The 27,797-nt window shown below is 49.9% G+C and overlaps 11 protein-coding genes across 11 annotated transcripts; 8 read left to right on the forward strand and 3 right to left on the reverse strand.

Moving 5' to 3' along the window:
- Positions 1-951: 951 nt before the first annotated feature.
- Positions 952-3,204, reverse strand: GIQ15_05919 (uncharacterized protein; the record flags this gene model as incomplete). The annotated part of the gene is made up of 3 exons (XM_033553336.1): positions 952-2,736; positions 2,802-3,057; positions 3,110-3,204. 3 exons carry the CDS (start codon positions 3,202-3,204, stop codon positions 952-954), a joined length of 2,136 nt encoding a protein of 711 aa, XP_033404480.1.
- Positions 3,205-4,079: 875 nt separating this feature from the next.
- Positions 4,080-4,769, forward strand: GIQ15_05920 (HD family hydrolase; the record flags this gene model as incomplete). The annotated part of the gene is made up of 1 exon (XM_033553337.1): positions 4,080-4,769. One exon carries the CDS (start codon positions 4,080-4,082, stop codon positions 4,767-4,769), a length of 690 nt encoding a protein of 229 aa, XP_033404481.1.
- A 1,394-nt stretch (positions 4,770-6,163) lies between these two features.
- Positions 6,164-7,888, forward strand: GIQ15_05921 (Rad4 family protein; the record flags this gene model as incomplete). Its single annotated transcript, XM_033553338.1, has 1 exon — positions 6,164-7,888. The coding sequence occupies one exon, from the start codon at positions 6,164-6,166 to the stop codon at positions 7,886-7,888; it is 1,725 nt and encodes a 574-aa protein (XP_033404482.1).
- A 284-nt stretch (positions 7,889-8,172) lies between these two features.
- GIQ15_05922 (HIT domain-containing protein) lies at positions 8,173-8,939 on the forward strand (the record flags this gene model as incomplete). Its single annotated transcript, XM_033553339.1, has 2 exons — positions 8,173-8,268; positions 8,406-8,939. 2 exons carry the CDS (start codon positions 8,173-8,175, stop codon positions 8,937-8,939), a joined length of 630 nt encoding a protein of 209 aa, XP_033404483.1.
- A 223-nt stretch (positions 8,940-9,162) lies between these two features.
- GIQ15_05923 (Crg1p) lies at positions 9,163-9,966 on the reverse strand (the record flags this gene model as incomplete). Its single annotated transcript, XM_033553340.1, has 1 exon — positions 9,163-9,966. The coding sequence occupies one exon, from the start codon at positions 9,964-9,966 to the stop codon at positions 9,163-9,165; it is 804 nt and encodes a 267-aa protein (XP_033404484.1).
- A 1,441-nt stretch (positions 9,967-11,407) lies between these two features.
- On the forward strand, positions 11,408-12,782 carry GIQ15_05924 (uncharacterized protein; the record flags this gene model as incomplete). The annotated part of the gene is made up of 4 exons (XM_033553341.1): positions 11,408-11,485; positions 11,537-12,041; positions 12,225-12,341; positions 12,403-12,782. 4 exons carry the CDS (start codon positions 11,408-11,410, stop codon positions 12,780-12,782), a joined length of 1,080 nt encoding a protein of 359 aa, XP_033404485.1.
- Positions 12,783-13,257: 475 nt separating this feature from the next.
- On the reverse strand, positions 13,258-16,783 carry GIQ15_05925 (uncharacterized protein; the record flags this gene model as incomplete). Its single annotated transcript, XM_033553342.1, has 9 exons — positions 13,258-14,579; positions 14,871-15,087; positions 15,163-15,466; positions 15,538-15,807; positions 15,863-15,986; positions 16,048-16,096; positions 16,156-16,229; positions 16,292-16,526; positions 16,586-16,783. The coding sequence occupies 9 exons, from the start codon at positions 16,781-16,783 to the stop codon at positions 13,258-13,260; spliced, it is 2,793 nt and encodes a 930-aa protein (XP_033404486.1).
- Positions 16,784-18,623: 1,840 nt separating this feature from the next.
- On the forward strand, positions 18,624-20,475 carry GIQ15_05926 (uncharacterized protein; the record flags this gene model as incomplete). Its single annotated transcript, XM_033553343.1, has 3 exons — positions 18,624-19,041; positions 19,097-20,238; positions 20,311-20,475. The coding sequence occupies 3 exons, from the start codon at positions 18,624-18,626 to the stop codon at positions 20,473-20,475; spliced, it is 1,725 nt and encodes a 574-aa protein (XP_033404487.1).
- A 641-nt stretch (positions 20,476-21,116) lies between these two features.
- Positions 21,117-22,571, forward strand: GIQ15_05927 (uncharacterized protein; the record flags this gene model as incomplete). The annotated part of the gene is made up of 1 exon (XM_033553344.1): positions 21,117-22,571. One exon carries the CDS (start codon positions 21,117-21,119, stop codon positions 22,569-22,571), a length of 1,455 nt encoding a protein of 484 aa, XP_033404488.1.
- Positions 22,572-22,950: 379 nt separating this feature from the next.
- GIQ15_05928 (uncharacterized protein) lies at positions 22,951-24,143 on the forward strand (the record flags this gene model as incomplete). Its single annotated transcript, XM_033553345.1, has 3 exons — positions 22,951-23,523; positions 23,585-23,919; positions 23,993-24,143. The coding sequence occupies 3 exons, from the start codon at positions 22,951-22,953 to the stop codon at positions 24,141-24,143; spliced, it is 1,059 nt and encodes a 352-aa protein (XP_033404489.1).
- A 1,018-nt stretch (positions 24,144-25,161) lies between these two features.
- GIQ15_05929 (pi-transporter A-1) lies at positions 25,162-27,269 on the forward strand (the record flags this gene model as incomplete). Its single annotated transcript, XM_033553346.1, has 3 exons — positions 25,162-25,478; positions 25,531-25,698; positions 25,766-27,269. The coding sequence occupies 3 exons, from the start codon at positions 25,162-25,164 to the stop codon at positions 27,267-27,269; spliced, it is 1,989 nt and encodes a 662-aa protein (XP_033404490.1).
- Positions 27,270-27,797: the final 528 nt, after the last annotated feature.

A 27,797-nucleotide genomic window follows, 5' to 3' on the forward strand; every position in this document is an offset into this window, starting at 1 on the left:
TTATATTTTACTTGAGACAACTGGCCTCGCTGATCCCGGAAACATTGCACCGCTCTTCTGGGTCGATGATGGACTAGGAAGTTCTATCTACCTCGACGGCATTGTCACGTTAGTGGATGCGAAGAATATCGATAAACTCCTGGATGAACCATCCTGCGAAGAAGAAAAGCAAGGTTTACATGGGGGTACTATGTTAACCACTGCTCATTTACAAATATCGCACGCAGATGTGATAATTCTCAACAAGACCGATCTAGTATCAGGTGAAGAACTTGAGAAGGTCAAGGATAGAATTACCTCCATCAACGGTCTAGCTACAATCCATACGACAGATCATAGCAAAATACCGAGCATTGAAGGCACAGTACTCGAATTGCATTCTTATGATAAATTAACGAATGTAGATTTTTCGACCAAGGGCCAAAGTCAGCTCGACGCCGTAAGTTCTCTCTTCACTCCTCTTACTTCGTTGAAAACAGAAATTGACATGTATTGCATAGTCTATCTCTACTCTTGCATTCACTTTCCCGGATATATCAGAAGAAAAAGTCGCCCGTATCGACGAATGGTTGCAAGCTGTTTTGTGGAATCAGGAATTCCCGATAGTCAAACATGCACCAGAAGACACTATCACCGACTTTGAAATCCATCGACTTAAGGGTATCCTTCGCTTGGCCAGTGGGAAGATAAGAATTATTCAAGGCGTACGAGAGGTATTTGAAATTGCAGATGCAGAAGATGGCCAACCATCATCTACCTCCGCGTCCAAGATCGTTCTTATCGGACGTGGGCTTGGATTGGACAGCTCAGTATGGCAGAAGAGCCTCCTTTCATACTTAGAGAAGTGAATACTCTACTTGGAAAAACATGGTATCAAACTAAAGGTACGATTTGGGCCATATATACACTAGACAAGGCTCATCTAGATATTGCAAATGCAGTCCGTTTGTATTAGTTTGAATCAACCTTTGAGTCCGCCGTTTCCTTGTCATCCAAACATACGACTGGGTGCCTTATACTGGTCTGGGCTCTCGGTCTTCCTTGCATTTTACCCAATGGCGAGCTTTCGAGACCAAGGTCGCTAAGACTGTAGTCCTCATCATGGCTCTCATGGGTTTCCTGTTGAGCCGTTTCGAAAGGGATAGGGCTCGAGGCAACCTTTGGCCTACTTTTGAACACACTGTCGTAATCGATGTAATCACTATACGGGTCCTCACCGGACACCTCTAGCTCTGAGTCTCCCTTGCTCTCTGCCCTTTTCTCTGGCGTTTCAAATGGATCACCTGGGAGTAACAATTGAGATTGTCGGCGGTTATCCGAGAGAGGTTTCCATGGGCGAGGTGTGGAGGCTGATACAAACAACATAGACTGTCTAGTGCGTTCTAGGAGTGTAGTAGCCCGCGATGCCTTGTCATCAGCGGCTTGTTGATTTTCCTCGTCCTGTGCACCATTGGTATCGCCGCTGCTTGCTAGCCTATTAGCCAATGGACTACTCTTTGGTAACTTTGGGGTGCTAGATTTAACTAGCGGCGAAAGCCCCAACTGCATTGCAAGCATATCTTCCGTCGATATATCTGCAGTTAAGTCTGGCTCAAAATCGCTAGAGTCTGATGTGACAGGGTCTTCCCTCGTTACAGCACTTGGCTCTTCGACCGCGCCGGCAATGGTATCAATCTTAGCTTCGTTGCCAGGAGCATCTTCGGGGGTATGTGATGACTCTGGTTCTGGATGTGCCACCGGGGAATCAACAATAGTTTCCGCATCAGGCATCTCCTGAGCTGTTTCCTCGGCCGTTTCCTGAATCGTTTCCTGAATTGTTTCCTGAGTTGTCTCCTGAACTCTTTCCTGTGTCGTTTCCTGAACCGTTTCCTGAGCTGGTTCCTGAGTTGCTTCCTTGGTCATGTCAACATGTTCGACCGGTGAATCGGTGGTGCCACATTCGTCTTCAGGGGCGGCCTGGGGCAAATCCGCATTCTCTGGCCGTTGTAAGCGAAGTCGTAGGCTGTCTAGATCTAATGACTCTTTAAACTTCTGCCATCCCTGGAGCCTGGATCTCTGTTTTAAGAGACGGTCATCCAGATCCGCCAGGAGATCAGGATGCGACTGGGATTCCAAGCCTTCTTTAACTTCCACCTTTTTCATCCCAGACCAAACCTGTGAGAAGTCCATCTCAAGTAGCGGTTCCGAGCATGCCTGAGAATCGCCGTTCAAGATCGTTGTTGCCCAGTCAACATCACCATGCCATGACCTCTTGATAGAGTCTTGAAATTGTTGCTGATTCCTAATTTCCGATGCTAGGGGCTTTGGCATGCGCCTCGAGTTTGCAAGTTCGTTTGATTTCAAATGGAGGAATTGCTTGAGGTCGCGACACGTTGAGTTTAACTCATTCTTTTGGTCTATCATGGAATGCAATGAAGCACGATACGCGATGATCATTGGTAGTAGGTTATGAGTATCACTGGGTGGTCCTCGCTTGCTGGCTGGTAGGGATAACGAGGGAGCTCCAGTACGGTATTCTCGAGAGCCAGCCACAACCTTGCGCAGCACAATCGTGGAGAATTCCGCGAGAATCTCGTCAAATTTCTCTCCTGTACACTCCTCCAGCATTGCTTTTCGCAAGATCCTCTCCCTTCCCAGCGTTCCATTTTTAGTCAGCTCTGAGAGGAACCGGAAGAGTGCAGCTCGAAGATTTGAGGATTGCAACGGTTCGAGTGGTGGGAAGAAAGGTTGTAGCTTCTAGATAAACGTAGTATTCTGTTAGAATATTGACCATATACATCATAGAATACAAAGAACCGTACATTTCGTGTGAGCTCAGGGTCCCATAGTTGGAACAGGTAAAACAGTGCCCATTCAATGGCTTGGACACGTCTCCGCAGATTATGTTGGCTGTCAGACAGTGTCGAAGGTACGATACCTGGCCAATCCGGGCGTAGATCAAGGCGCAGGAGCTTCAAATTGCGAATGAAGACAGCAATGGGCTGAGGCTGAGGCCATGCTTCGGCCCCAGAATCGGGGGTAGAGACGAGCATAGGAACTGTCGCATAAACGGCTCCTCTACCGAGGTAGGTAGTGGCGCTACCTCAGGAGTATACACTCGTCTTGTTACCCTGACTCGAGGATAGTCGAGATGATATCGTCGCGTGCAGTTGAAAGTAATTTGATATTCAGGAGATGCGCAACAAGGTACAGGTCACATGACATGCAATTTGAGCTACCCCTGAGAAATTAGATATCCATGGAACAACGCAGCTTTACCAGGGATAATTGTATCTTTTATCGGTACGTATAGGCTCGCGGGTAACTGGATACAGTCTTCCAACCTACAAATTATGGGTCGTCTGCTTCCATATGGAGTACTCCGTACTGAGGGGGCCCTTTCAACAAGCAGCTATCTACGGAGCATACAAGCATTCTATTGGAATTGAAACCCCAGGCCGATAGAGCCATCATCAGTACGGGAATAGACAGCATAGGGATATGTATTGTCCTCATCGAGAGTGGCTCCAGATATGCTGCCTGGTGATACCCTATAAGAAGGCACAGTGCTGGTATACGGAGAACCTTCACCCAGCCCTTCAAGTTGGCCGTATGCATTGAGGGACCAAAACTTGCTGCTCTTGTCCATGCATTCTTGATACCATCTTCCAGCCTATATCGACCCGGATCCTTAAACCCAATGGCCACCCGCATACTTTGTATCAGAGTTTGGCAATGCACCGCGGGACAGCGACGACGACCTTCAAAAAGTTGATTGGGGTGAAACCGCTACCCTTTCTCTAGCCTGGCTAAAGACCTGGTCCAAGATCTGGTTAAAGGGAACGGCGAAAGAAAAGGTGAAAGATGAAAGAAAAAGAAAGCGAGAAGCAACTTGATAGGGCTGCGCCTGTTAGTCAGCATGATCGCCGCCAAAAAAGGAAGCATAAACTCAGTATAAAATCCCGATCCCCCGCCAACTCACTGAGGTAGAGTAGCGGTGTTTCTCCTACGCACCCGCCGTCCACCCCCATTTCGATCGTTGTCGACAGGAAAATGGGCTCAAACACTCCCTGGACCACCCGGACAGGTATGTGACATCAATGACCTCCAAAGATATGCTCGGTAAACTGACATCTGCACCCCCGCCAGTCCTCGTGACTCTACCGCATCCACCTCAAGAGAACAGCTCTTCACCAGTTCCATTCTTCCACCTCCTAGAACGCCTTAAGACTACCAAGAGAGAAGGCTGGAGACGGTTCGACATTTCTCATGGCGAGTCTATAGCCGACCACATGTACCGCATGTCCGTCATGACCATGCTGGCACCCCCCTCGCTTGCGTCAAAGCTGAACATCCTCCACTGCACCAAGATGGCTCTCGTTCACGACATGGCCGAATCCATCGTCGGGGATATAACGCCCGTCGACACCGAAGTCACAAAGGCCGAGAAGGCACGGCGCGAAGCGGAAGTGATGGAGTACATATCAAGGACACTACTGGGCAGCGTCTTCGGCGGAACTCCAGGCGAGGGCCTCCTGAAGATCTTTGAGGAATATGAAGAAGACAAGACGCTTGAAGCGCGGTTCGTGCATGATATTGACAAGATGGAGTTACTCCTGCAGACTGTTGAGTATGAACGGTCTCATGGTGGGAAGCTCGATTTATCGGAATTCTACCACGCTTTCGACAAGATACGTCTACCGGAGATCAAAGCATGGGGCGAGGAAGTTATCCGGGAGAGGGAAGCCTTCTGGGCAGACAAACCAACCCCGGGTGCCGTTCCCAAATAAACGCATTATGCCCATAACTTTGGGTTCTACCGTTTCTTCAATAGAAGCCAGACTGACCATCAGGTCTCCGCCTTTATCATCGGCCGTGGCTAACATGGCAAATACTTGGAGCATTCATTATCTCTTTCACGTTCACTTTTTTTGATAGACGCGTTTCGATTTGCTTCTTTGTTTTGGGCACAGGCCGGTTAATTCAGACTGACGAAGTTAGGTCACTTCGAAGTTGAGCTGAGCTCGACATGCATAGACAAGCATATTAATACATTACCTCTGATACCTCAAACGTCCTACCGTTTGGTCAACACTAAGCTAGTATAGAATAAAACTCCGTGAACACGCATCGTGCAGGGGTATCCCCTAATATCTGAACGTCTAGACGGCGCCTTTCAATGTAAACCTCCTGATATCATCATAATTCTCCGACGTGGGACAGACAGGGGCCTCATGCAGCTTTCCTTGTCTCTATGAAAACGCGAACTTGAAAAAGCCATTAAAATCACGTGATCACGTGACGATGCTTCTCCGCGAATTTTACCTCCATCGCCAGGACTTAGATATTTAATGGTAGAAACATGCGGAACAACCGGCTTCAGGCTCTTCGAACCCATGAACAAGAGATGAATTAGGGTCGGATAAACCCACTGAGGAAGGAATTCAACCTACCGCATTAGAAAATAAATAGCGATCTTTTGCCATCGATGCCACCGACTCTACCTCGAAGAAAAGGCCAGGATGCACGCGAATTCACCTCAAAACGCGCTCTATTAGAAGCACTTGACACACCACCAGAGTTATCAGCTGATGAGATTAAAGCGTCAAAGTTCTTCAATGGGGAGGATTCCTCATCCGAGGACTCCTCGCTGTCCGAACTCGATGAAGTCGAGGCCAGGTCAAAGGAAAGCCTAGATGGCGATGGCGATGGCGATGGCGATGACGATGATGACGACGAAAATGCGAACTGGGAAGATGCAACTAATGAAGCTCCCCAGACTACAGCCCCTGTCCTCAGGGATCTGAGTATCATACTAGAGAGGAACGAAGAGGCCTTTACTCCATATTCGCCCAGTTCGAAAAAAGGTCCTAGTAAGATCGACCGTTTGATTCGGACCCAAACTCACTGCATGCATGTGCAGTTCCTCCTATTTCACAATGCCATTAGGAATTCGTGGATTAATGATGCAGAAATACAGCAAATCCTTCTTCGCCAATTACCAGACAAGGTCAATAAACAATTGCAAAATTGGAAGGCAGCTGTTGAGTCCTATAACTCATCGTCAGGACTGCCAGATGGCCAAGACGATCCAACATTTCATATTTTGACGATACTTGGTTCCCATTGGGCTAAGTCGTTTGAAGTCACGGCCCCTGGATTGCGAAAAAAAGGCTACAGGCCAATGCCAATTCTTGGAAAAGAGATTACTTCATTCAATGGACCAGATGAAGATAGTCACGTATACGGAGAAAGAATTCGAGATATAACCGAATTTCGCGAGCTTGCAGAAAAGCGTCAAGGGTCGCGCGATGCAGGAGCCCAGCTTTTTACTTCTCTTTTAAGAGCTGTTGGTCTGGAAGCAAGGATGGTTGCTAGTCTCCAGCCGATTGGATTTGGATGGAGTAAGTTCGAAGACTACAACCCGAAAGAGAAGGCAAATCGTACGGGGAAGAAGATTGATAAAGATCTTCGTTGTCCGATATATTGGTCTGAGGTTGTATCCCCCGTTACGAATGATATCATACCTGTAGAAGCCCATGTCCTTCCGTTCTACCTGGCTACGACTCCAGAGCGCATGGCAATGTTTGAACCACAGGCACCTAAAGCGGAGAAGGCTAAGCAGGTCATAGCATATGTGGTTGCATATTCTCCAGATGCAACCGCCAAAGATGTCACCACCCGCTACCTGAAACGACAAGTTTGGCCTGGAAAGACGAAAGGATTTCGAATACCCGTGGAAAAGATTCCCTACAACAAATCTGGATCTCGTTCATATTACGAATATGACTGGTTCAAGATTACAATGAGGGGTTACCTTCGGCCGGCGGGCAAAAGAACAGCCGCTGACGACAAAGAAGATAAATCACTTGCTCCCGGCCTGGCGAAGAGTAAGCCAAAGGAGGGCGATACGCTACAGAGTCTGAAAGCATCGGATGAGTTTGTCCTAGAGAGATTCCTGAAAAGGGAAGAGGCCCTCCGCTCCGGCGCAACTCATGTGCGAACATTCATAACTGGGAAAAACGAGAAGAAGAAAGAGGAGAAGGTTTATAAGCGGGCGGATGTAGTAAGATGCCTTTCCGCAGAGAGCTGGCACAAGGAAGGACGGAAAGTCAAGCTAGGAGAATCACCACTCAAGCTTGTACCTATCAGGGCGGTAACGTTGAATCGAAAGCGTGAAGTTGACGAGCTTCGACGTGAGACGGGCGAAAAGCCAATGCAAGGGCTATACGCTCTATATCAAACCGAATTCATAATTCCACCGCCCATCCAGGACGGGATAATACCTAAAAACGAATATGGAAATATCGATTGTTTTGTTCGCTCCATGATCCCACGGGGTGCCGCGCATGTTCCGTTCCCTGGAACCGTCCGTGTTTGCAAGAAGCTCGGTATAGACTATGCAGAAGCGGTTACAGGGTTCGAGTTTGGGAGTAAGATGGCCGTTCCTATAATCCAGGGAGTAGTCGTTGCTGCTGAGAACGAGAATCTTTTAAAGGATGCATGGATAGCAGATGAACAGGAAAAGAGGAGGAAAGAGAAATTAAAACACGATAAACTTATCCTTGCTACCTGGCGGAAGTTTATCATGGGCCTTCGCATTAATGATCGACTCCAGGAGGAATATGGCGCGACAGGTGGTGCCGAATCTCAGAATCCATTTGCCAGCCGGGAAAACCCAGGATTCCCTCAATCTATGGAAGAAGATAGCCATGACCACGATACGGGAGGCGGATTTCTTGTTCCAGGAGCGGACGAGGATACAAATGATGGTGGTGGCTTTTTGGTCGAAGACGAGGAGCCATACAGGGGCCGACACCAAACAACTTCCGCCAAAGCAGATGAGCAGGAAGACAGTACGCTATCTGATATCAGTGATGCGCCTTCTGTCATTTCCGAACCTCTATGACACCTTGTATGATAGTTCGGGATTTAGAGTGGTTGGATTAATACTATTATGAGAAACCAAATGAATAATCAGTTATGAACAACATATATATTTATTAAAGCCTAGATATAATGTTTAAATATGCAAGTTATCGGACGATATGATGTTGCTGTGGCCATGTTAAATATATATAGATCTAATGATCTGATTAATGTTCGAAAAATACGAAGAGTACTTTGCTGCCAAACCCGATATTGAGTTTGTTGACATCAGTCTTCTATCGATAACATTTCACCAAGTCAACAATGGACAAACAACACACCGGTGAACCCGCTGCAGGTGAGATGAACGTAGCTGCAAGGAGTCCAATTCATTTTGGGCCGTTCATCGTTACCCCACAGGTACGTATTTATGGACTTCACGATGCCTCTTGCGCAGCTTGGAGCTGGTATCTAGCTCTGTAGATGCGAGGTATCACGAACCTAGCGAGCTCAAATCTTCGAAGTTGAGTTATAGGAAGCTAACATCATTTGACTAGGTCTTCTTTATCACTCCTCTCTCTTTCGCCCTTGTTAACATCAAACCTCTTCTGCCTGGCCATGTCCTCGTCTGTCCGATTCGACGCACCCCGCGACTATCAGACCTAACACCCGCCGAAACAACAAACCTCTTCCTCACTGTTCGCCGTGTAAGCCGCATGGTCGAGCGAGTTTACCAGGCTTCTAGCTTAAATGTTGCGATCCAAGACGGGGTTGATGCCGGACAGAGCGTGCCCCACGTACACGCTCATATAATACCTCGTAAGAAGGCAGATTTGGATCACAAGGGCGGCTCGGATGCGATATATGGCATGATGGACGGCGAGGATGGGGATATCGGGAGATTTCTAGCTGAAAGGAAAATTGCTATGGAATCTAAGCGGTCCAGATCTGGATTCCCGGCTGTTGATAATGAATCTAGGGAGCCAAGGTCGGACGAGGAGATGCGGAAAGAAGCTGAAATGCTGGCTGAGGAGATGGAAAAAGAGATGGAGATGGAGAGGGAGAATATGAAAAGAGAATATGATGAGTGAATAAGTATAGATGCTTACATTAATAAAAGATTTTTAAGGCTATACTTGGACTCAATTATACACATGCACAGGGTGTTGTGAGAAGAGTCTGAGATCTATTTACACTAATTCCCTATATACACACATACCCTATCTTGTTAAATCAAACAAAAACTTTGTTGAAATAGGTAACTTGTCTCACGGGTGCAAGTAATGACCTAGCTATTGCATATCAGTCGAGGACTCATAGCTTCCGGCTGAGAATCAAAGTGCTGGCCCATTCAACCCTCACAACCTTATCCGCTGCCGATTGAGCATTGCGCAGATCCTCTTCAACCTCGATGATGCTATCAAGCATCTCATCTGCAACATCTCCAGTCCCACCCTCACTCCGCCGAATACGGTTTGGGTGGGCTTCTTTCCAACGATGGTACGCACTCCATGTTCGGATATACTCTGTTGCCTGACCAAGGGAAATATCCGATTCCATATACTTCGTACCCTCGCCGGAGCCTGGCCCGTTAACTCCTGGATGGTACTCAATCCGCTGGAGATCTGCCCAGTCCTCTGTCGGTGGTTGTATTACACGTAATTTGTCCCGCATAATTGAGTTGCCAGGCTGAGGCCAATAAGACCCGAGCAGGTGTTTGTCCAAGCCATAAGCATATTGGTCGATTATAGCGGTGGCCTTGGGATAATCAACTAGGAAGTGATCTGAGTATCCCCAAAATGCAAGTGTACCTCCAACTTTCATGACCCGGTTCAATTCTGCAAAGAGCTGGGGATAGTTGAACCAGTGGGCTGCTTCTCCTGCAACAACTAGGTCTATGCTCTCATCCTCAATAAACGGGAGAGCCTCAGCAGTTGACTGAACGAACTCAACATTTCCCTCGGCTGTTAAGCTTCTTGCCTGCTCGATCATGCCAGCAGACGGGTCGATGCCGTAGACTTTCTTGAATTTTGGGGCAAGTGCACGAGACACCAAGCCGTGCCCGCATCCAAGATCTAGACATGTTTCATATTTGCCACGGTGATACCCGTATACCATGGCATAAAGTTTTGGGGGATATACTGGGCGAAATGAGGCATATGCCGCATGCGAGAAGGTGCTCTTTCTGTAAAGCTCATTCGCATGGTTTGATCCTCAACGTTCGTTAGCCACTTCTCTTCCAGGTCAACTCAAGCATTGCGGGATATACTAACGCAAATGTTGCCATCGTATATGTTTTGGAAGTATCCTTATACGGCAGATCAGTGTGTCGCTATCATCAAGTTGAATAAAATGAATTTGGAATATAGACGCCTCATCCGCTTTATATCGGCCCTGAGCCTCCGAACGGCCGAACCGAAATTTACCGAGAGTCGCGAATCTTAGGCAGTTGGTTCATCAGGAGTTGACCCTAGGGGAATACCGACCATACGTCATATCGCATATCGTGGGAATTATTTAAATATAGAAATTCGAGAAACTTTCTAGTCCACCGAGATCCACTGTATTACCGCGATTCCATTATTTGGGTCAATGGGCCGTTCCCGTAAAGCTTATACTGGATCCTATCAACTGCAAACCGTGAACATATGCGTTCAAGGAGGATGGTGAGGATGGTTGTGTATCATGGCGAACAAGTGCTGTATGTTGAGATTAGAGTTGCCTGGCGTATATGGTGGCTATTAAAGGCATGTGTCTATCGGAATTAGAACTTGGTCCTCCGCCTCCATAACATAGTAACCTAGATCTAGTCCATCGTGGGTGATAACCTGTCGCCAAAACCTGCGCCACGACTGTCGAGGGTGTGACTCTTCTGCCAGGACCACTTCCTCTGGCTGGACCATCAGGACCCTCGTGTAAATGTATTTATCCAGAGCGACCTCAAGGCACTTCAATTGGGTTGAAAAATGCCTTACTAGCTGGTCTGTAGTGTAGAAAATAGCTGCGCTTACAAGAGGGTACCCTTTTAGCCCAGGTTGACACCAGGGGGCTACTTCGTGGGCATTCCTTTCTATAAACCTGCCTCCCCTCTTTATATGTAGGCGGAGGCAGCGCAGATGAGGAAAGAAAGAACAGAGAAAGGAAATCAGCGCAGCATGATCTCCCACATCAACGGAGTCACCGCATGGGATGATCCTGGATGTCAGCTCAAGAGACGTAACTCCTCTGAGACGGTGTGCCGGAACAAGGTTCGGTAGCTTGAATAAGAGGCCGTCGTAGAATTCGTCATTGACGATAAACGTATTGGTGTTATAGAGGACTGGCATGGCTTCAGTATAACTATTTGACATAAAATATACATTAGAACTCCGGAGGGGGAAACGATCTATATAAAAAAAGATATGGCAGCTCCTTACCATTGGCGAGATGTCAACAGCCACTCTAATACCCCAATAAAGCAGCTCGAGTGGTCACCATAATGGGCACGACAAGACGTATACTGCGGCAGAGAACACCGGTCGTTCCAAAAGGGGAGGTTCCTGTATCTATGGCAGACGCAATGCCACCACCTCCATTCCAAATTGTGGTCGTCTGTCCGCTTGATCGTGTCCAGACGAGCGTGGGATTTTCCAGCAACGTACGAGTTCGAGTAGGTAAAGCTCATATGTATCGTTCTCGCCCCGAACAGAGCAATGTACACCATCTGACGGATCTCTGGCGGCAGGCGTGTGAAGAAGAGGCTGTTGTCCGTTGCCCATTGATCACTCGCGCTCCTCGAGGCATACGAGAAGGACACCGGTCGACGGTTAGGAGGGAGGATCGGTATCAGGGGCGTCCGGGGCCGCCGACGACGACGCGGTGGTGCATTACGCGAAGACTCATGATGCTCGGCCTGGTCTGGATGGCCGCGCTGGGTGATCTTTCGAATCCACTGGGTGAATCTCGGCATGCTCTCACGCATCTGGCGACAACTACGGGCTGCAAGTTAGCTTTAGTGGTGGGGGATGGGCTGGCTGGTCGTCCATGGCATGCTGAGGGAGGGCTGCAGGAGAAGAAGGCTGGGGGTCAGGACGATGCTTGCAGGGCACTAGGGGAGGCAATGCGACGAGTCGAATGCTGCCGCTGCCGCGTCCATCGAACAATCCTGGGACGAGCTACTTGCACCCAGCCCGTATCTGCGAGGACAGAGGACCGTTCGTTGTAATTCTCCATGGGCCGTATGTAGTAGAGATTTGGTTATACGGGCGAACCTCGGCGCTTGTCATGGCGGGAAAAGTAACTCGTCCGCCGCGGGGTGGAAGATCGCTCATACATCGACGATGAACATTGAAACAGAATAGATATCATTCTTCTGCTGCTCGACACTATATCTGCAGTGCCGGAGTTGTATATAATGTCTTCAGACATGGAAGCCGCCGTCAAGCTGTTCTTCTCCTCTCCGCGATTCGCGGTCGCTGGCGCAAGCACCGATGCCAGCAAGTTTGGCTATAAAAGTACTCCTCGATCAACTTTCTATCTCTCGGCGAACGCAGGATAATACTAACGTCTTCTTAGTCCTGGCGTGGTATCATCAGCACTCTCTGGCCGTCACTCCGCTGAATCCCAGGGCGTCCTCGATCTCTCTGCCGTCCAAATCGTACACAACAGTCGCATCTCCATTGGACCTGTCTGCACCGTCACAGACATCACTTTCTATCGTCACGCCTCCAAAGGTGACTATCCAGGTCCTGCGTGATGCAAAGTCGGTGGATGTGCCCGCCGTGTGGCTGCAGCCGGGAACTTACGATGACGAGGTGCTGGAATACGCCCGCGAGAACTTCAAGGCGATGGTTGGAGGGCCAGGAGGACAAGGAAGCGAGGGCTGGTGTGTCCTCGTAGATGGCGAGGATGGCCTCGATGCTGCTGGCGTCCAGTGGACTACTCAGAAACTGTGAATAAAAGCTGATACGATGTACATGATTGCACTTGGACATATGTGTGTTGATAAATATATTTATTTGCTACAAAATGCAAGGCTATAAAGGTGAGACGTTGTGATGTGTACAATATTCCGAGAGGTTTATTGGGTTAGTCTCAATTTATACATACTTCCCACCCTCTACTAGGGCAGATGTTAATAGTGATGAAGAGGGAATCCCGCCGTCTGATCCAAAAAGCAACTGGGAATCGAAAACTGGTAAAATAACCTAGGGAGCAAACCCATCGAGGAACAAGAGAGAAAGGCTGACGAAGGTCAGGGTAAAAAGGAGACACAGAAACAGAACGGAAACAGAAATATAAGCCGAAGGAGGAGAAAGAAAACCGTGGTATCATCAGATCATTAACGTGGTATAAACGGTCCCCTGTGCCGGATGTAAGGAAAAGAGAATAGTACAAATGTGCAGAGGCCGTAAAAACATAAGATGGGGATTAATCCCATTCCCCCAAATCCATCTCGTCCACTTCTATCCGCGTTCCTAACGCTTCTTTTCCTTCCTTGATCATGGCTTTCAACTGATGGTTCAGTCTTCGCATACTAGCATCTTCTTCACGTTCCTTGCGCCTTAGCTTTGCCGCATACCTTTGGGTCTCGACCGACAAGGGGCTTTCATTAGGGTTGGGTACGGTGCTGAACTTGGGAGGCGTCTTGTAGATAGATGGCGGAGAGGAAGGCTGTTGAGTGAAACTCGACGGCCGTGTGGGCGCAAGGGGTGTGGCAGGTCTCTTTGGCTGTACTCGAGCAGCTGGGCGGCGGGCAGGAACGTGGTGGATGACGCTGCTTCTGCGAGGCATCTTTCTCGAGCTGTGCGAAGGGCTGGTTTCTCGAGAATCTTTGTCCTCCTTGACTATGACCCAGCTGTTATGTAGATCGTCCCGGCGGGGTTTTTCGATGGGGTAGCTGTCGTCTACCGGGTACTGGCCGGGTACGGGTGTTTCCTCCCGCTGATGGCATCGGTAGCTCTTCTTCTTCTGCTGCGGCGAGGATGTGTCCCAGGTCTGGCTTGCCTGAACGGTGGACGTGGTGGTATCGATATCATATCCTCTGCCTCCACCAGCGTGGAATCCCCGAAACGGACCCGACCAGCAGAAATCCCAGACTTTCCCAGCAACACCTCCGACGAGGTTGATCACTGACTTTCCCCAGCTGGTGGTGGTTGGCGTACCCTTCACATCTGTATCATCGCCCTGTGTCGTCGATATCCCGCGCTTCCTTTTCGTTCCTTCAAACGGTGAAGGTGTAGGGGGCGCAAAGTCTGCGTCGACATCCATCCTCATACCCATCGTCCGGCTAGGTTCTCTATATCGGGTGGGCCGGTAATCAAGCTCTGATTCCTCATTCTCGCCATCTCGCTGTGACGTGTATCCTAGTAACGATGTCTTCGCCGTCGTCGTCAGGAGCCCGGTATCAAGCCCTCCTTCGGCCAGGAGATACCTTGTGTTGGCCAAGGGAACAGGGCTCGAGACCCTTGAGAAGGAAGGCTGGTGGTCCCAGAGAACCCGTTCGTCCAACCCGCCGACGTTTCCATCTAGCCCGTCGTATCCATACCGTGCACGCTTTCGACTACTCTTCGACGCCGATGAGATAGTGCGACATAGTGACGAGGCTGCCGATGCCGACTGGGGTGAGTGGTAGAAGCGAGATCTTGCGCCGGTCAGATCTAGCTTCGGCGGAACCGGGCTGTCGAGGAAGAAGTCACTGGGCATGGAGGACTGCTGAAAGGACGACATGGGGTCTGGTAGGCCTGAGACAGCTAGGAGCGGTTCATAACTCCGTGGTGATGGGAGGATGGGTGAGCCTCGAGGGAGGTGATGAATAGTTTATACAGATGAGGCTGGATTTGTTTGGCGAGTGAAAAAGTCATCAAAACACAGTGACATCCAGTGATGGCTTGGCGTTTTCCCTCTCCACAGATCACATCAGCTGGGCTTCACCGTGCATCACATGGATAGCTATACACAGAGCTGATGGAATAAATATACAAGTATAAGGCAGTAACTGTTTATTATCATCCAGGCGTCCTCCCTGTTAAGCTACTAATAACCATACAAGTTGGTAGTTTCCGTGGCGGTTTCCTTCAGCTTCTTGTTCTCCTTCTTCAAGAGATACCTCATCCACCAAGCACAAATAATGGAACAAAAGGCGAAGCCGGCAGAGGATCCAAAGCCAATGCCGTATCTTGGAGAGTCGGAGCTGGGCCAGACGTACGCTCCGTATATGTACCCTATCTGTCCACCAACATTCGTCATGGCTAAGACGACCTACCATTGCACGGGCATCAGCTACACATTCCAATAAAGGTTGCGTGGTGAAAGTAATATAAGAGGCAGACTTACAGCTTGTTTTTCGCGAGTCTGAGAGAGAGTCGATGACGCCCAACCGATGATGACTGAATTTACTGAATATGCACCGATCGGGAAGATGAAACAGGCGATGTAGCGACCAACCGTGTTAAGAGTCGAGGCTGCAATCACAAATCCGACGATAGCAGTGGCAAGACCGGCAGTGATATGCCAAGTGCGCTCGTGGAAACGGCCAGAGGTATATCCGAATAAAATACCGGCTGCTCCAGCGAAGAGGAAGGGAGGACATGTCAGGACGAGGGTGATGGTTGTGTTGAACCCGAGAGTCTTGACCACGCTATAGTTGAAGAAGAAACGTTAGTCCAGTCACTTTATTTGCAGCCAAAGTAGCTAATTGATGATGCGTACGTTGGGAAGAAACTGTTGAATCCACAAGCCGAGAGATGGAAATTCTGCATCAGGCAGAAGATCCACGTCCTTGGATCTCGGACAGCCTGTTTAAGTCCCTCCATAGTCGACGCCATCTCTGGCTCTCCCATCTTGTCCCTCTGTATTCGACTATGAGCAAGGTCACGCTCCGTGTCCTTTAACCATCGAGTCGTCAACGGAGTGTTTGGGAGCAACCAAAAGCCGGCGATGGCAACAGCACCTGACACAGAACCTTCGATTATGAACAGCCTAGAGTTTCCATGTTAGCCAACGCAATCTATTCAAACGCTTGCGGTAGTCGTACCATCGCCATCCCGATAGCCCCCTGGCGTGATCAAGGCCGGAGAATACACCAGCAGCGATTAACCCGGCGAAACCAGTTGCTAAAATCTGGGCACAGTATAACATTGCGATTCGAGCGGCGACCTCTATATGAAGCGTTTCGATTAGACTTGTATTCGCAACAAATAGAATGCGAGGGTCACGTACCTCTTCGAGTATAAAATATGGATAGGATATAGGTAGCTCCAGGATAAAACTAGGTTGTTGATGGTAAGCGAATGAGGTATGGAGAGGTTTCTCATGAGGCCTTCTTACAGGAGCTTCCGTAATTCCAAGAAGGAACCGACAGACCACTAATCCAGAATACGACTGAACCAACGCGGTGCAAGCTATAAAAGTTAATAAGCCTAACCTCAGGTACCGATGGTTAAAGTTGACTGGAAATACATACCGGAAACGACAGACCAGACCACCATCCAGGCACTCATATAGATGCTTGGCGGCACTCTGGTGATCAACATGTTACTCGGGACCTGCGTGAGGACGTATCCGACGAATAGAATGGAGATGGTGGTGTTGAATTGAGTGCCGTGCATGCCGAGCTCTTTCTCCAGGTTGTTCAACCGGGCCTGAGCAAGCGTGTTTCGGTCAATGTAGTTCAGGAAGTACATTATTACCAGCGTGGGCTAGATTGAACGTCAGCTTCGGGCATAAACATGACTTTCAACGATCGAAGGAATGGTACCATAATACGCCAGTCGAGTTTTCGGACGAGTCTGAGCTCCTCTGGGGAAATTTTGGTGACGGCACCGGCATAGTCACGGTCCTGCGCCGCAGTGCCCTTCTCGTCAGCATGGTCCTCGGTGGTTGTCCTTTCAATCTTGTTGTCGGCTTCGATGGGCGAGGCGTCCACTGCCTCTGATTTTTTCTCCAAGGAGGTCATTTTCGCCCAGAAGTTCCTTGGAGCCTTGTGAAGCCCCCAAGCTACGCAAGTGCAAAAAGAAGAAGTGTGCTTGTCTGACGGCTCGCTCTAAAAGTGCGAAAGAGATTATTTATCAATCCTTCATCAGCGAGTCGAGCGACATGCGGGGACCCTAGGCCTGGAAAATCTGGACGTTCAGCTGTGCCACTGGCGACGCTAAGAACAGGGATAAAGGATCTGCCATGCAACCTGAAGCAACGACTTCGTGCCATAACCCTATTTGTTCTCTCTTTATCTTTCTTATTATTGAGGTAACTGGAAGCTGGATCGGCAGCTAGCGATATCACGGGACCCGCAATAGGGCCCACGCGGGGAAGCTTTAGCCAATAGGAACCATGGAAGTAAGCGGATCTTGTGCTGGAAGTCAGCTGATTGGTGAGTTAATCTCGACCCCTGGCCACGCCTGCTTCAACATGTTGGAAAAGATACACGCAGAAGTCGCCTGCACGCTCGTCTACTCCAACCTACTGCATGTCATCCACAGCGAGAGCTCAAGGGTTCAAGGATGCAACGGTTCAAGGATGTCCCCGTTCGAAGGTCACGGTCACCATGGTATCGGGACAGCGGCGAATGAGGCGTCAGCAGAGTTAAACAACAAGCGAACCTTCTTAATATCGGTGATAACCCGGGCGTTCGCTTTCTCGGTGAAGTCGATGGCGACATTTTGGAATTTGTTGCTGATGTGGGAAACACCCCAGGGTTGCGGCCTCCCTGTCCTTCTTGCCTCGCTGTATCCAGCTTTGTGACAGTTTTAGAACGCGAGAGTGATAAGCGAACTATTAGCGAGTTTGCCACGAGAGTGCTGAGTCGCCGTCCAGTTGTACTGAAAAGCACCAAGCACGTACTCCGTATATCAAAATACGTTGCATCATTAACTTCAGGTGACGGAAGAGCGGCCACTAATCTGGGGAAGATAAGATAGGACGCGTGCTGGTTCCCATCTGACGAGTCGTACGGTACCCAAATGGCTATAAATCCGGAAGATTTGTCGATCCTAACTAGCTATGGAGACACAGACAGGAGGTCTTAGCGTGGTTAAAGTCGCCAGCAAGTTATAAGGAGGGACACATTGGTCAGAGTGCGGTAGGCGCGTTCTAGAAGGCCGACCAAACAAAAACCTATAAGGTTTATTTAGCCATACACCACAGCCAGGAAGCTTCGACATTCCGTGGCGTTGAAGTTACATGCATGGTTTGTCGCTGCATGTCGAAGCATATCTAAAGTATGCCTGGAGTCCTGCAAGTTCTCGCTCGCTAAATAGCTTCCGAGGCGTAACACGCGGCCACTGACATCGCATCGACGTTGGCATTTCCCTAGACTAGACGGATAGATAGCCAAGAAGAAGCACTGACATCGAGACAGCGTCCACGACGGAGAACTTGAAGGTCGAGTTAAGATTCTCTCAAGCCTTGGTTGTTTTTTCTATCTTCCGCCGCTGATTTCTTGGCGCCGAAAACATGCTTAAAAGCACGTGATTATATAGGGGTTCGCGTCCTTCGAGCGATCCGCGGGCAGCGTCATCAAATACGATCAGCCTTGAGATCACGGTTGATCCTACGTGCTGTCAGCAGGAGTATCGCGAATTTTGATACCGGCGCCCTCGGATTGTCGAGTCAGTGCTTCGATTGCCGCGTTGACGCTGAGTAGCTCTTATCAGGGCTGGATACCGAGGTATGTCGTGGGGGTTGTTGATAAGATCCTGATGCCACAATTGACGAGATGCTGAAACTGACGATATTTTGCAAGTAGGCTGATGGTTTTTGCTGATATACCGCATTACCTCCTTCATCACTGACTCAACATGTCCTCGGTTGCAGCTCCGCTAAATCGCCAACAAAGCTGGATCCCACTGCTCTGTGCAGCAGCCGCATTATCCCTCCCACTCACCCTCCACTTCTTCCGGACGCGCGATGATAATATGAATTCCACGGCCCTATCGCCACCATCCTCTCTTCCATCCCTACCTTTATTCCTAGAAGCGCAGAAATGGGCCTCCAAAGACCCGAAGAAGATTGCTATAATCGACAAAACCAAAGATCTAAGCTTTACATATCGCCAATTACTCAACGATGTGTCCGTGTTGAAGAGGAGGATTCTGACAGAGCTGAAGGTCCAGGATCTAGAGGAAAAGAGGGTTGCATTCCTTGTCCCTGCGGGATATGATTATGTAGTTTGTCAGTGGGCGGTATGGGCGGCTGGCGGAGTTTGTGTGCCGTTGTGTAGGTGACCCTGCTTTCATCATGAGGCTACATGGCATGCTAATTATAGATATAGGCACATCCCACCCGCCAAAGGAGTTGCTATATACAATCTCGGACTCCGACCCTTCCTTAGTGATTCTACACAGCTCATTCCAACACATCAAGCCGGCTTTGCTTGACAACCCTTCCAAGGCTACCTTTATAGAGTTTTCACCTATCGTTGACGTCAGGAGTTGCACCTCCACCCCCAACTTTCACCCTGCGTTTCCATCGTCCCGACGGGCCTTGATGATATATACGTCTGGCACGACGGCAAACCCCAAAGGTTGTGTCACAACGCACAAAACGATCACATTCCAAGCAACCTCACTCATCGAAGCATGGAAATATACCCATTCCGACCACCTAATCCATGTCCTTCCCCTACACCACATCCACGGCATTATCAATGGCCTCATAGCCACTCTCTTAAGTGGCGGCATAGTCGAGATGCACGCCAAGTTTGATCCCCAGGTTGTCTGGGATAGATGGAGCAACCCCGGTTCCTCGACCATGTTCATGGCCGTACCTACCGTTTACTCACGACTAGTCGACTATTTTGATGCTCATATCCGATCCACGGATGCAGAAGCAGCGTCTCGATCAGGTGCAGGCGCATTACGGCTTGTAGTCAGCGGCTCCGCAGCGCTACCTACACCGATTAAGACGAAGTTCCTCGAAATTACTGGCCAAACTTTGCTCGAACGCTATGGGATGACTGAGATTGGCATGGGCTTGAGCTGTGGTCTTGACGTCTCGCGTCGCATAGAAGGGAGTGTGGGCTGGCCCCTCCCGGGTGTGCAGGTGCGTCTAACACAGCGAGATACGGGAACAACCATCCCTACTTCCTCATACGATGAAGATGGGATGATAGAAGTTAAGGGGGATAATGTGTTCCTTGAATACTGGCGACGGCCCGACGCGACGGCAGCGGAGTTTACGAGTGACGGGTGGTTTAAGACTGGTGATGTGGCAAGACGAGATACGGCTGGTGCTTATTATATCCAAGGCCGGGCGTCAGTGGATCTGATCAAGAGTGGTGGGTATAAGATTTCTGCGCTAGAGGTGGAGAGGAAGATGCTTGCATTAGACGAGGTGCAGGAGGTAGCTGTGGTAGGAATTGCCGATGAGGAATGGGGCCAGCGTGTTGCTGCTGTTGTCAAACAGAGAAAAGGCGTAAGTATCCTTCAATTTTTCTTATTTTCTTCGTTGGCCTCCTATTGATTGTCTTGCTGACTGTCTGCCTAGACAACAACGCTGGAACTCCATAGCCTCCGTGCAAAACTGAAGACGGAAATGGCCGCGTATAAAATTCCTAGTGTTCTGAAGCTCGTAGAGAGCGTCGAACGGAATGCGATGGGGAAGGTGAATAAGAAGATGATTGTGAAAAAATACTGGCCAGAGCTTGTATGATCTCAGTCACATGTATTCTAATATAGAGAAGATATATAGACTTGGTAGATAGTTACATCTAATACGCTTTTATACCTCTTCATCTATGCCAGGTAAATATATATGGTTGTGGTTTAATGAGGATATCATGGGCCCAAGGGATCTAATTTACGGTTAACCACGCTGCCAGAACGCCATCTGTGGTATGAAGCATAACTATATCAAATTCAAATGTCCGATTACCGCTGGAAAATTTCTCTTGTCAATAAGAATCTTCAAGGATAATCGACATGATCTAGACTTAAATATCCACCTGCAAAAGCTTGTTTGTCTCTGGTCCAATAGTATCTAGTTAACTAGGTATAAAAAGTAAATATTTGCATGTCTAGTCAATATTTGACAGCCTTTCAACGCCTTACTATTGCTCCTTTCATTAAGGACAGCTCCGGGATAAACCCAAGGATACACTTAAGGATGAACCTAAGGACAAGCCTAAGGATAAGCCCAAGGACAAGCAAAAGAGTAAACCTAAGGTCAACTTAAATTAGTGTATGACATCATCTCAGGAATATACAGTGAATTTAAAACAGTCATGTCATTAATCCTTAATTCTCTCTCTCACAACCTCGAAAATCCGCTGTTTATTACTGCTCATATTTAATATGGAGGCCACCATTTCATCTTCGCCAGCTCGCGCCTCACCAGATCTCGCCATCCTACGTAGCAGATTGCCATATGTCAACTACGATTCCTCAGTCCTCCGGCCTGATAATCACGCCCATCCCCATCAGCCGTCATGTTCCGCTCCCTGGAGGACCCTGAAGCCTATATATGGGTCGAGGCACATCTACGACGTGGCCGAATTCTCCTTATGGTGCGAAGATACGGCCGAATTCAAACTACCAACACCAGTACAAGCAAACTGGGTAATGACCTACTACAGAGCCAAAGAAGTCCGGTTTGAATATCCTGTAATCACCGTGGTTACCGACACCCCTCCGAACCCCTTGACCCTTACTATTGCCGGTGTCGCTGCGCGGTTCGTCTCAGACACGCGCTTGAATACATGCTTTTCTGTCGATACAGCCTACGCATCGCCTCGTGTGCCTGATCCTGTTCCGGTCCAGCTTCAGAAATGGCTCGCGCCTACAAAGAGTGAATCGGACCTGATTCTCGCTAGTCTAGCGCCTCTCTGCAACGTAAAAGGGATAAGTTGGTACGGTATTTACTGCTACGTGGAGCTTCATACTGGAGATGGTAGATCCTATGAGAGACATTCGCTGCCTGGACGTGTTGCGGGCAAAACTACGACCTACCATCACTCAGAGAGTGACTTTTGGGACGAGATGCAATCTCGAGTATTATCACGACGTATCCAACGATGGCCTTCTGAAACGAGGCCGGACTTGCAGGATCGCACAGACTATCTGCTCGAAGGGTCTGGAGTCCTACGACCAGGGGTGTGCATTGCAAACAGCCTACACCCCGACGGCACCACATCTGCCGACTCTGAACAAACCACTAGCTGTGGAATTCGGATGCGCCATCAAAATGGCCAAGTCGTGGTTACTGTCTCTAACCATGGAGTTAAGCATTGCCGAGACGTATATCACCCCAGCACAGTGGGTGGGTCAAAGATCGGAGAGGTTGTTGATCGGTGGGAAACGCAGGACGTCGCCATGGTTAACTTGATGCCAGGGGTGCACTTCTCGAATAACGAGTACTTCCAAGCAACTGCGCCCAAGCATCTTGTTAAGTCAGATCATATACTGAACGGTACTTGGTGTTCATGTGATGGGATATCCACTGGATTAATCTTTTTGCAATGTCACGGTGCCCGTATATCTGATATCAACATGGGAGTTACTGGCGGTATACAACCCGAGAAAATCACATATCGCATGGAGAAGCTGTATAGCTCATTTGGGCCACTCGATGGCACCCTATCCGATGGCATATGCGGAGCACCCATAGTCAAAGAGGGAGATCTCGATGGTCCAGGCGGCGTGTGTGGTTTGTTTCGTTTTGGAAACAAAGAGTTTGCGCTTAGTCCAGTGCTGGACAACATTATCGACGCGGGTTGGGCGTTATACGATAGACGGGATAACCATCTATAGTCCTGATCTCTAAGACACCATCTATAGTCTTGATCTCTAAGACACCATGAAGCAGACTCTGGTCTCTATCAGATACCATGAAGCGTTTGGTAGAATGTTAGTGGTGAGACTGCGGGTCTTACTAAGCCGGAGATAAGGAAGAAACCTCGGGACGAACCATCAGACTTCACCCGAGACCAGAAGACCAGAAAGAACTACAACCACTGGACAGAGATGCAAAGTTAATCGCCGACTCCATACTCAATTAATATATATCATTTCCCTCTTTATATTTATTTTCTAGCCCGCATACACCTTCGCTTCGTCGCCACGCCGCCGCTAGATTCGAACGGGTATTCGCTCGTGGCATTCTCGCTCGCCCTCTCCGATCGACCGGCGGATGGCATCTCTCAAGCCCAAGCTCTCTCTACGGCCCGCCTGTCGACCTGCCGAATCAATCGTGTTATCATTCGCAAGCCGGAGGTCGGGAAACTCATACCTCGCGCTCACACCTGCCAGTGGTACCCCGCCAGGCCGATGCCTCGGCACCCTCACACGACAAGATACCAAGTCGAGACCTGCCTATAACATACCAGGACAGCCGCAGCCGCAGCTATCTCGTGCAAGGATGGAGGGTCACGGGAACACGCCCTCGAGACGACTACGGGCTATAACAAGCCACATCTCGCCCAGCCAGACCAGATCACTCAGCCAATCAGCCTCCACCCCTTCTGACATCGACTTTTCAGCGCTGTCGAAGCTCCTACCGCACGATGGCACCAAGGAGGGAGATGCACTGTGGTATGTCGTGGTGGCCGCGGCGCTGATGGCGTTCCACCGGGAGGCAGCGGTGGGTGCACTGTGGGAACACATCGTCTCTACCCAGCGGCCATCGGAAGGAGAAAAGGCCGTGATTGCACGCAGGATCAGAGAGAGCTGTCTGAAAGCGAGTGTGCTTGTCGGATTTCCGCGGGTAAAGTCACCGCACCAATCCCATGGGGAGAGTGACATGCTGCTAACGACGAAGAAACTAGGGGATCAATGCCCTCACATCACTGCACGCTTCGCTGGCCAGACACACGCCTTCAACGCACGAGCTGCTGTCCACGGACTCGTCGCTGCGTAGTCCGGTCGATGCAACGACGAAGCTGGAGCGAGGTACCGCGTTCTTCACCCGTCTGTACGCCGGCCACACGAGCAAGATACTCGACAGCATGTCTCGCAGCTCTGGCGGAGACCTGAGCTACTATGCCCTGGCCAGCGTGTACGGCGAGCTCATGGCCGAGACCCGGGTGGTGGATGCGATGGAGACGGTGGTGCTGGAGTTTGTGTGCTGTCTGGCGGACGACGTTGCACCGCAGGCCAAGGGGTGAGTCTTTCTAAATCCATCTTATTGACTGTTGCACCGCTGCACCGTTTGTTGTGTGATGCTAACTAGACAGACACTTCTTCGGCAGCCGGAACATGGGAGCGTCGGGCAAGCAGATCCAGGGCGCCGTGGCCATCGTGCAGGAGCTGGCGAGGCAGGCTGGCGTGAGTGTGCCTGGAGCGGGGGACGAGTATGCCTTCCTGGCGAAGGCTGATTCATGGTAGCAGAGATTTCGTACTCCGTTCTCCGTGCATAGACATAGTGGATGTAGCAGTGGAGGTATATCGGTATATCGGTATATGGTCGTGTGTGCACTGTCTGTTTACGGCATGCTCCACTCTCTCTATCTCTCTCTCTACTCTGTACTACCTACATACTCTACCTACCTCCTTCGTACTACCTACCTACTCTAATACTACTATCTACTTACTCTACTTCTACTCTACCTACCATCTTAATCCTCTTCTCCTTTTTCTTCTACATCTACTTCTTCTTCTTCTCTCTCTACATCTACTCTACATCTACTCTCTATATATCGTAAACTAGCTTCCTTAGCGTAGTCTTGCCACCACGTGACCCACGTGCTACTCTCTGCGTCTTTGAGTGGTCAGGAAAAGTCCAACATCCCGCCCATGGATCTCAAACACAGCAACTATGGTCGACTATGGTCAAGGAAGTACCTCCAGCATCTCCGTCCGCCGGTGGATGCGCCCACTTGCGATGGACGGGGTACAGGGTCTGCCATCGCCTGCCATGGCTCCCATTGCCGGCCTCAACCGGCGTTTCCTGTGGCCACCGAAGAGTTTTCTCTCTCTCTATAACTTCATCTTCTTCTTCTTCTCCGATAACTTCTCGACTGCTCACTTCTCTCAGCCCGAGTCCGCCTTGCTCCTCCGCTTGCTCCCGCCTGCTCCTAGCCTAACGCCGCCTAGGATAGTCCTAGGATAGTGAAGGGTTAGCGACATCCCGGCAAGCGTCCTGTCTCTGCCTTGTCCGCGTTCCCGAGCACCACTCAGCGCGGTCAGCCTGCCCTCGTGCGTCCTGCCTTGCCGCCCCCCAGCGAGCTGCTTATAAGGAAGAAGCATTGCCCAGACGGCCTGCTCCCTTGGCTCGCTTCTCTCCCTCCTCCCAAGCACCTCCAAGCACCGACAAGCTTCTCCAAGACTTTTAAGACTTCACCAGGGCCTGCGTCGAACGCTTCTGATATCCACAGCCATATCACGATCTCTATAGATCGCAGCCATGACAGACTACGGTCCCCGGGCGCCCCATGGACCCGACATGACGGGCACCCACGACCCGCTTGTCGACATGCGGCTCCACGAGAAGGAGGCCTTCGACACCTTCATCCGCCCAGACGACTCGTACACGCCCGAGGGAGTCTACTGGGCCGACCTGCCGCTCCTGAAGAAGATCAGGTTCGTCACCGCGGTCGACATGGAGGAGTCCAAGAAGGAGGTCTCCTCCTTCTGGGAGATGTTCAAGAACGATCCATTGGCGCCGGTGGCCTTTTACTTTAAGAACATGGTGCTTCCCGGTGCTGGTCTCGGGCTGGAAGGGTGCGTCCCCTGTTTTTGACTTTGGGTTTGACATGCTAATTATATGTCTAAGATACGTGCTGTTCTCCATTGGCAACATCAAGCCACTGTTCCAGAAGTCGTTTCCGGACTGCTGGAAGAGCCACAAGACATGTGACCCCACCTGGCTTGCGGCTGTCGAGTACCTTGAGATTTGCGGTATCATCGTTGGCCAGATACTGGTCGGTGTGCTCGGTGACTGGTATGGACGTCTTTTTTTTTTTTTTTTTTTTTTTTTTTCATTTTAGGTACGGAGCTAACAGGACTAGGATCGGTCGTCGATGGGGTCTGATTCAGGATGCGGTGATCATGTTGCTAGGTCTTATCATGCTTACGGCGGCCTGGGGTGTCACACAGAACGGCTGGGTTATCTGCTACGTCTGGTCGCTCTTCTTCTACGGAATCGGTGTCGGTGGTGAATACCCGATGACAGCTACCTCCGGCATGGAGAACGCGGTCGGCTCAGGAAAGGTCTCTACCAAGGAAGATCGTCTTCACCGTGGTCGCAAAGTTACGTCTGCCTTCCTTATGCAAGGGTGGGGCCAGTTCTTCAACCAGGCCCTCCTCATCCTCCTGCTCCTCATCTTCCACCACGGCAGCGGGAACCCGCCATACTCTACCGTCTCAGCTCAGTGGACCTACCGTGTCTCCTTCGCCATCCCGGCCGTCGGAACCCTGTGGCTGGTCTACTACAGATACTACAAGATGCGGGCCGCCAGTAAGCAGCTAGTCATTGCCAAGGCCAAGTCTAGCGTCACTGGCTACGACACCGAGTCCCTGCGCCTTACCTTCAAGCACTTCGGATTCCGTCTACTTGCCACTGCCGGTACCTGGTTCGCCAACGATGTCTTCTTCTACGGCAACAAGCTCTTCCAGTCCGAGTTTATCAGCGTCATCTCCCCGCACACCACCTCCGTCATGCCAGGTTGGCTGTACAACCTGCTCAACGTCGGTGTCTCCCTCTGTGGTTACTACCTTGCTTCTTTCCTCATCGATAACAAGCTCTACGGCCGCAAATGGATGCAGATCGTCGGTTTCATGATGGACTTCGTCTTCTTCATCATCCCGGCTTTCAACTTTGAATACTACACTTCCCCAGAGCACATCAGGGAGTTCCAGGCCATGTACTTCCTCTCCTCCTTCTTCAACCAGTTCGGTCCCAACTCCGTCACCTTCCTCGTCGCAGCTGAGGTTTTCCCCACCCCCATCCGTGCCACCGCCCACGGTTTCGCAGCTGCCATCGGCAAACTCGGCGCCCTCACCGCAGCAATCATGTACAGCTACATCTCCACCACCCAGAAATTCCACGTCGTCCCCTGGTTCGGTCTCGCCGGTGTCATTCTCACCTACCTCTTCCTCCCCGATACCACCGGCCTCGATCTCAAGGAACAAGAGCGACGATGGTTCTATATCCGCCAGGGCAAGGAGTCCGAATACCACGGTCCCGCCGTCCATCCCAAGCATCTTTCTGTCTACGAGCGCTGGAGAGGAGCAGGCAAATACTACGATGCCGAAGCTGATTATAAGCAGAAGGTCGCTGAGATGCGTCACGAGTGGGTTGCTGCCCAGGAACGCAAGACGGACGAGAAGAGCGGTTTCGATCTCGATGAGCACCATGATTACGAGCCCGTACATCACGACGTGCACAAGTACTTTGAGCGTACAAGTCCGATGATCCTTGGACGTGAGAAGAACGTTCCATTGAGTGAACAGCTCCCATCGCCTCACGATAGTGGGAACGACGAGGTTGTTGAACATCCTCACCAGGAATAAACTTATAGCATGATCCTGTCTTGGGTGTGATGGCCGATATACCCCTTTTCCTATTTCTTTTCCATCTACGTAACCATGTTACTCATGCATCTTCTCTCATATTTCTCCCATCTACTACCTACTATATATGCCGTCTTAATATGTCCTATATACCACCATCTACGTATTGCGTTAACATCCATGTTATGCGTTAAGCTATGTCTATGAATCTGTGAAGAACTAATACACTTCAATATATCTTGCCCTGCCTTGCCTTGCCTTGTCGTCTTAGCTAGCGTCGTGCAAATGTTCCGCCAGATAGCTCAACTATTCTGTATCAAAAGTTTATTCTATTTTAAGTTTTAAGCTTATCTTCTCGATTGCTTAGTAAGGGTTATCCACGTGCTGATAAGATAAGGTCGCTTATATAAGTGTTCACGTCACGTGTTTAAACGGCTATCTCGACCTCCAGCTCTCTAGATCGCACCCAAAGCGGCAAATTCGATGACATCCTTTGAGGTATAGATATTTGCCATCTTTCAACCACTG

The sequence above is a fragment of the Arthroderma uncinatum genome, assembly GCF_011692745.1.
Source record: "Arthroderma uncinatum strain CBS 119779 chromosome Unknown scaffold4, whole genome shotgun sequence".
NCBI classification, from domain to species: Eukaryota; Fungi; Ascomycota; class Eurotiomycetes; order Onygenales; family Arthrodermataceae; genus Arthroderma; species Arthroderma uncinatum.